This window comes from Nerophis lumbriciformis, linkage group LG10, assembly GCF_033978685.3.
Source record: "Nerophis lumbriciformis linkage group LG10, RoL_Nlum_v2.1, whole genome shotgun sequence".
Taxonomy (NCBI): Eukaryota; Metazoa; Chordata; class Actinopteri; order Syngnathiformes; family Syngnathidae; genus Nerophis; species Nerophis lumbriciformis.
Window position 1 is genome coordinate 38198283 of NC_084557.2, and position 7860 is coordinate 38206142.

At 39.2% G+C, this 7860-nt stretch overlaps 1 protein-coding gene across 5 annotated transcripts; it reads right to left on the reverse strand.

The window, feature by feature from the left end:
- Positions 1-402: 402 nt before the first annotated feature.
- On the reverse strand, positions 403-3690 carry LOC133612317 (uncharacterized). Of its 5 annotated transcripts, XM_061969620.2 has the most exons (11): positions 3250-3687; positions 3023-3162; positions 2617-2937; positions 2317-2519; positions 2059-2218; positions 1829-1935; positions 1646-1732; positions 936-1001; positions 781-846; positions 617-691; positions 403-511 (listed from the first exon to the last, which is right to left on the reverse strand). In XM_061969620.2, the coding sequence occupies exons 2-7, from the start codon at positions 3120-3122 to the stop codon at positions 1715-1717; spliced, it is 909 nt and encodes a 302-aa protein (XP_061825604.1). In that variant the 5' UTR covers positions 3123-3162; positions 3250-3687; the 3' UTR covers positions 403-511; positions 617-691; positions 781-846; positions 936-1001; positions 1646-1714. The 5 variants fall into 5 exon arrangements, with proteins under 5 accessions (XP_061825604.1, XP_061825608.1, XP_061825605.1 ...); XM_061969624.2 differs by lacking the exon at positions 1829-1935 and having other exon boundaries at positions 3250-3690; XM_061969621.2 differs by lacking the exon at positions 936-1001.
- Between the last annotated feature and the right edge of the window lie 4170 nt (positions 3691-7860).

The window sequence follows — 7860 nt, forward strand, 5'->3', positions numbered from 1 at the left end:
CGTCAGTATAATATAAACAATCATTGTTGGTGTTTTGAGGAGCATTTCTATCTGGATCCATTTCGCTTAACACGCGAACGTTATGAGAACGTTAGGAGAACGTAGTGGCATTGTTATGGGAACGTTAGTTTGTAACGTTCAAAGAACGTTAGGTTGTGGAGTTCTTGCTTGGTTAGCAGAACGTTAGCCAAGAACGTTTGGCAAGAACGTTTAGGGAACTGTTTAGGAACATGCTATTTTCGTCTGTTTTTGCTCTATATTGTCAGGACTAACACTCAAACACAAAATTCAACAATAATTCTTTATTAGTGATAATTATAATACAATAGAAATGGAATGCAGTGGTATTTACGTCTGTTTTTGTGCTATCTATCTTGTCAGGACTGACACTCAAACAGAAAATTCAACAATAATTCTTTATTAGTGATAATTATAATACAATAGAAATGGAATGCTGTGGTCTTGGTCGTGCGCGTCAGTGTACTCCTGCCCCTTCTTGTTGGTTCTCTTCCTGGAAGTAAATAATTATAGATATTCACAAATACAACAAAGACAGCACTGGAATGTAGATGAATTGAATTAAATTAAAACATGGCATAATTTACTCCTTGTTTACCTGCTCAATGCTCACTGGTCTCACTGGCGTTTGCTTGGTTCTTTTCCCTTTCCCTGTTTTCTTCTTCTTCACTTCCTGCAAGTATTTATAATTGCAAATTCAACACAGAACTGGGATCTTTATGAATTGAATTAAAACATTGGCATAATTACTTTATCATTTACCTGGTCACTCATCTCACTGTCCATTCCCTTTGTACACCTCCCTTTGCCCTTCTTCGCCGTCGCTTCCTGCAAGTGTTTATAATTGCAAATTCAACACAGAACTGGGATCTTCATGAATTGATTTAAAACATTGGCATAATTACTTTATCATTTACCTGGTCACTCATATCACTGTCCTATTCCTTTGTACACCTCCCTTTGCCCTTCTTCGCCGTCGCTTCCTGCAAGTGTTTATAATTGCAAATTCAACACAGAACTGGGATCTTCATGAATTGATTTAAAACATTGGCATAATTACTTTATCATTTACCTGGTCACTCATATCACTGTCCTATTCCTTTGTACACATCCCGAGCGGAGACGGGTCAGCAGCGCAGAGATGTTCCCAGCCGATGCACAGGCAAGCGGCCCACCACGGGTCCCGACTCTGGACAGCCAGCACTTCATCCATGGCCACCGGACCTGTGCCCCCCCCCCCCCCCCCCCCCCCCCCTCCACAAGGAAGAGGGGAGCAGAGGAGAAAAAAGAAACGGCAGATCAACTGGTCTAAAAGGGGGGTCTATTTAAAGGCTAGAGTATACAAATGAGTTTTAAGATGGGACTTAAATGCTTCTACTGAGGTAGCATCTCTAATTGTTACCGGGAGGGCATTCCATAGTACTGGAGCCTGAATAGAAAACGCTCTATAGCCCGCAGACTTTTTTGGGGCTCTGGGTATCAATAATAAGCCGGAGTTCTTTGAACGCAGATTTCTTGCCGGGACATATGTACAATACAATCGAGTGTTTATAATTGCAAATTCAACACAGAACTGGGATCTTCATGAATTGATTTAAAACATTGGCATAATTACTTTATCATTTACCTGGTCACTCATCTCACTGTCCATTTCCTTTGTACACCTCCCTTTGCCCTTCTTCGCCGTCGCTTCCTCTTAATTCCTCCTCTTCTCCTGCAAGTAGTTATAATTTCAAATTTAAAAGACATGCAGTGGAACTTCAATAAAATGGAATTCAAAATTGGGATATCTTATCATAATTCTCCGTACCTCAAACTTTGAACCTCCCTTTCGAAAAGTGGCCAGTTTCAGGACCTCTCCAAGCTCACAATCTACTTCAGCTGTGGTCGTCTGTTTGTGAACACCCCTGCATGCCTCTGGAATCACCAGCACAATTTAGAATTCCCTTTAGAATAAATACCGTAATAATAACAGCTAGATCGACCTTGTGAGCATACATGCAACATGTTCAAAGATGCAAACCTATTATTAACAATTACTTATTATTATTCTGTAAAAGGGCAAGTCCTCAAATGCCACTTTGCCTGTCTTTCCACGGAGACCAAGCTGCTCCAGGACTTTGTTTGTGGCAATTTTCCTCAGCATTGTCCTCACTGTGTCTGCCAAATTCTGCCCACCAAGAGCAGTAAGAGCTTTCACCTATACAAATAAATAAACAACAATATTGTACTTGATTAGAACATGTTTTTTGATAACTAAACAAAATAATTTTGCAATGGGGAATTAAAACTAATTACCAGCTGCTTTCTGAGCAGAAGATCAGTGTCGAGCTGTTCACTGAAGGTCTTAAGCTGCTCAAGAGTCTCGAAAGGCTTCTCAATGAGATCTTGAACATCCACAGCTTCTGGCCCCACAGACTGTGCTGCCAGCCCTCTCAGCATGCGCATCAGTTCTCCCTGGTTCTCAACTAGTTTTTGAACTTTCATGTTTAACTGGAAAACTGCAAAGACAACAAAAGTCAAAGAGGTAATTCGTATTACTGCCCGTTGTAACAGCCTGTTTAACACCACCTATCAACAGTTAAAAAGCCAACTAACGTTCACTTTCAAGGGCATTCCTGCTGCTTCTTGGAGTGGTCTGGTACTGACTCATACTGGCTGGAGTGGTTTGGTACTGGCTTGAGCTAGATGCATGATTCCTGTCTGGACTGAGCCTGTAAGTGCTGATTCTCGCTGGGCTGTGAGGTCGGCCTGGATGCCTTGGAGTGGTGTAGTATTGGCTGGTACTGGCTGAAGTGGTCTGGTACTCGCTGGAGTTTGGAAAGTTCAATGGTGGGAGCACTGGCAGTGGGGGTGCCTGGATGAGGATCTGTAATTTCTCTTTTCTGCACTTCTTTTTTGGCCGAATTTCCTCTTCGCCTAAACCAACGAAGACAATAACATTTATGCACCACTAAGTAGTGTTTGAGTATTGTAAGTAAACAGTCTTTGAAAAGTGACTAACCGTCAGCATCAAACACATCTTCCTCATCGTTTCTATAACGTTCAGAGGTGATGTGGCTCCATTTGGTTGACATTTCTTCTTCCTCTGGGCTCGAAAACATTTCAGCTTGTTTTTATATTGAAGGGCCTTGTCAAAGTCTTCTGCAAAATTTCAAAGTATGCTGATGACTCAAGATGAATTATGTTGTTTAAGATATACATGATATGACTTTGACAATATTCCCTTACCAGTCAATGTTTTCCTGAAAACCCGAATTGGCAGCCTAGCCCAGACTTCTTTGTCAGGAATCTCAGCTCTCCGGATTCAGGAGTGGGTAGGATTTGGCTTTGGGCAATAGCAGAAGCTATTCTGACGATAAAATAATCCAGACCTCAAAATATCTTCAAAGCAGTTACTATCACTCTCATTTTCTGAATCAGATGACAAGGTGACATGATGGTCGATTAGTCTCCAATCAGCATCATTTTCATCAGGCTCATCACTATCAGGGCCACTGTAGGTGGCATTGTCAGCACCCGCGGCAGTGCAGGAAGCAGTCTCCGCAGCATCCATGTACTGAAGGGTTGTCACTGTTTCTGGAGTTGTAAAGATTGTCGTGTCATTCTCTTGCTCGCTATCATCACTCTCTAATTCTAAAGTTGACTGTCGGCATTGCTTCTTCAAATGCCTAGTTGTGGCAGCCCATCTAGGCTTATAAGCCCTCTGTTGAAACTTCTTCATTGTGTTGTTTATTCTATAAAAAAAAAAACAAGGAAAATGGGTTGCCCTATTATCGCCCACATTTTTACTATATTTTGCTAAAAACATCCAAATTAATTGTATTTTTATTTGTATTTTTTTGTGACTCCTTATTACATCCAACCATAGAATTATACATTAAAATAAACATATTTGAAATAATTGATTTTAAATTATCATAATAATTCATTTAAAATTACCATATTTAATTATTAAAATAATAGCTTGTTTATCAACAACTTTAGCATTTTATTCATTACATTTTGAAACTCTCAGAAGCCAAGTTATGTTATATTCCTTAATATTTATCTATGCAAGTTTGAAGTGTCAATTATCTAAACACAGTTTTGTTTGCATATTTTCAGGATGTAGATATATATATATATATATATATATATATATATAATATGTATGAAATACTTGACTTGGTGAATTCTAGCTGTCAATATACTCCTCCCCTCTTAACCACGCCCCGCCCCACCCGCCACCTCCCGAAATCGGAGGTCTCAAGGTTGGCAATGCTCAATAGCTTCAGTTTCTTCTTCAATTTGGTTTTCGCTACCTGCCTCCACACTACAACCATCAGTTTCAATACATGCGTAATCTGTTGAATCGCGTAAACCCCTGAAATCCGAGTCTGAATCCGAGCTAATGTCGCTATATCTTGCTGTTCTATCCGCCATGTTTGTTTGTATTGTGACGTCACAGGAAAATGGACGGGTGTATATAACATTTTTTTAGGGATATTGCGTAATGGGTAACATTTTGAAAAAAACTTCGAAAAATAAAATAAGCCACTGGGAACTGATTTTTAATGGTTTTAACCCTTCTGAAATTGTGATAATGTTTAACAGAACGTTCAGGCAACATTCGTGCCATATGGACCTCAAAATATGACACTGACGGGGCAAATTATTGTTTAACTAGGCTACAGATAGATCCACCCTTCTTCAGAAGTCATTCGTTGGTATTTGGAAACTATATAACAGCCAATATGCACGAGAAATGCATGCTAGTTTATATGGTGCCGGCAGTTGAGCATGGCGCGCATTTGACACAACGCTAAAACCGTAAAATGGTCTGAAATTAATCATGTAGGGTAGAAATTGTTACACAAAAACGTGCTTCTGTAACTGTTCTGGGTCGGCACAATGATGAGACTTTTCCACTGTTCTCAGCTTCATTTATTTTTCTTCCAACCTGCGGGGCGACAATCAGACAATGTCGGTATCCCGTCTTTCTTTGGCTTACGCCCTCAACCATGTGGAACTTTTCTGTCACATATACATCTTTAACCATTTACAATGAAAAAGACAGATACAAACAGTCTGTAAAATATTGAAATGTATATTCTAAGCACCATTCTGTGGCAGAACAAAACATGCAACATTTGCTATAATTAACACCTTAGGAAATAAAATAAAACCACAAACCTGCGGGGCGACAATCAGACAATGTCGGTATCCCGTCTTTCTTTGGCTTACGCCTAAACACACAGAATAACACGGTTACCTACGCACGTAAGCACACACACACGCACACACAAACACGCACGCACACACACACTGAACAAGTCTCATTACCTACACTTGTAGGCACACACGCACGCACGCACACACTGATCAAGTCTCATTACCTACACATGTAGGCACGCACACACGCACGCACACACTGAACAAGTCTCATTACCTACACTTGTAGGCACGCACGCACGCATGCACACACTGAACAAGTCTCATTACCTACACTTGTAGGCACGCACGCACGCACGCACACACTGATCAAGTCTCATTACCTACACATGTAGGCACGCACACACGCACGCACGCACACACTGAACAAGTCTCATTACCTACACTTGTAGGCACGCACGCACACACTGATCAAGTCTCATTACCTACACATGTAGGCACGCACACACGCACGCACACACTGAACAAGTCTCATTACCTACACTTGTAGGCACGCACGCACGCACACACTGAACAAGTCTCATACAACAAAGAGCGGCCGTTTGGCGCCAATGTTAGCGATGTAATGTTACCTGTAATCTGAACTTAAAACTAGAGGACAACACAGGTAAACATATTCACATTCTTGGTACACACATTCATTAATTAAAGACCTAATTTCTACCGAAAAACAAGGAAAAGGTCGGTGGGACCGTCCAACCAAGACTCACCCTCAACCATGTGGAACTTTTCTGTGAGGGGAGAAGGGAGGGGCTACACAACCCAGGAGAACTACAGGAGCTCAGGAGGGACAAAAAGATATCAAACCGCCCTCTCATAGGCGAGCAGACAAGATAACTATTTGGAGATAAAATTCACAAACAAAATATAATAAATAACAAAGGTGTATTTTAACTCCGTTACACTTCATATTTCACTCTTTCTATCTACTTACATGTGATCAATGGATGGCGCACCGTATTGCCTGAGTATCGGGATTCTGGAATTTGCAGCGTTGTCGAGCTTCGTCTTTGTCTCACGGAAGCTTCTACGCGCATGCGTGCAGCCTTGACTCAGCTCAGCTGACGTCAGATTGTTCGAAAAACACAACACGTTCGCGGAACGTTAGGGAAACGTTACTACATAATGTATATAAAGTAAATTTGCGAAAAAAAACATTTCGAAAAGCCTAACGGTCGCTGTTTCCATTGCAGGCAAATATTTTGTGTGTCAGATAGGTTATGATATGTTCTGAGAATGTTCTTAGAATGTTCTCATCTTGCATAACCAAACGAGAACCATAGAGTAACGTTACGCTAACGTTAGGTGTTACCTATCGATCCTCCAATCGCTGGAATAGCTTTTGGGATCTATCCTCAGCCTCATTGAAAAATTTCCTGAGTAAAGTCTCAAGATAGGCCTCAGTGACGACAGGTGTTTGAGACGAGGACGATCCCGACTCCATTGTTGCCCTTTTCATTAAACTTTTGTAACGGGTGTGCAACAAATAAGGAAAGCGTTGTTCGTAAAAGAAAAAATTATGGCAGAAATCCAAGTAGCTTAGAGTTTTTTAGAGCATGCACAGGGGAGCTTCAGTTTTTGACGTGCTCTACTCCGCCATCTTGTTTTGTTGTGTTTTGTATTGTTAGATTTAAACATAACTCCTAAACCACACATGCAAATTGGTTAATAATGCCTGGAGAAATGTATCTTTGTGAGTTTTAATGGGAAAAAAATATATTTTGTAAGGTTTGTAAAGTTAGTTCTTTTTTACTTAATATGACAATATAAATGTCATACTAAATATTAAAGTTATATAAACATAACTCCAAAACCAAACATGCAATCCGTCTAAAAATGCCTGTAATATTGAATCTATGTTAGTTTTATTAGAATCAGGTATTTTGGTAAGGTTTACAAATACAAAAATTAGGTTTTACTCATAATGACGGATAACTGCCACATTCAAAATGACAGTTATTTAAACATAACTCCTAAAACAAAAATGCTAAATGGCTAATAATGACTGGAGAAATGCATCTTTGTGAGTTTTACTGAAAAAAAAAAAAATATTTTGTAAGGTTTGTAAAGACACAAGTTAGTTTTTTTTTTACTCCATATGACAGTATAACTGTCATACTAAATGTAAAATGTATATAAACAAAACTCCAAAACCAAACATGCATTATTTAAACATAACTTCCTAACCTCACATGCAAAAATGCTAATAATGCCTAAAACAATGCATCTTTGTGAGTTTTACTCGAACATATGCTTTTTTAAGGCTTGCAATTACAAAAAGTAGTTGTTTACTCAATATGACAGCAATGTTCTTAAAATCCTCTAATAATGCGGAAAAAGCAATACAAATGTTTTTCAACATAATTCCTAAACCAAACATGCAAAATTTCTAATAAAGCCGGTAGACATGTGTCTTTGTTAGTTTTACTAGGAAAAATATATTTTGTAAGGTTTGCAAAGTTGCAAGTTAGTTTTTTTTAATTCAATATGACTGTATAACTTTCATACTAAATATGAAAGTTACATAATTCCAAAACTAAACATGCATTATGTTTAAAAATGCCTAAAATATTGTATCTATGTGAGTTTTACCAGAATCAGGTAATTTGGTAAGGTTTACAAATACAA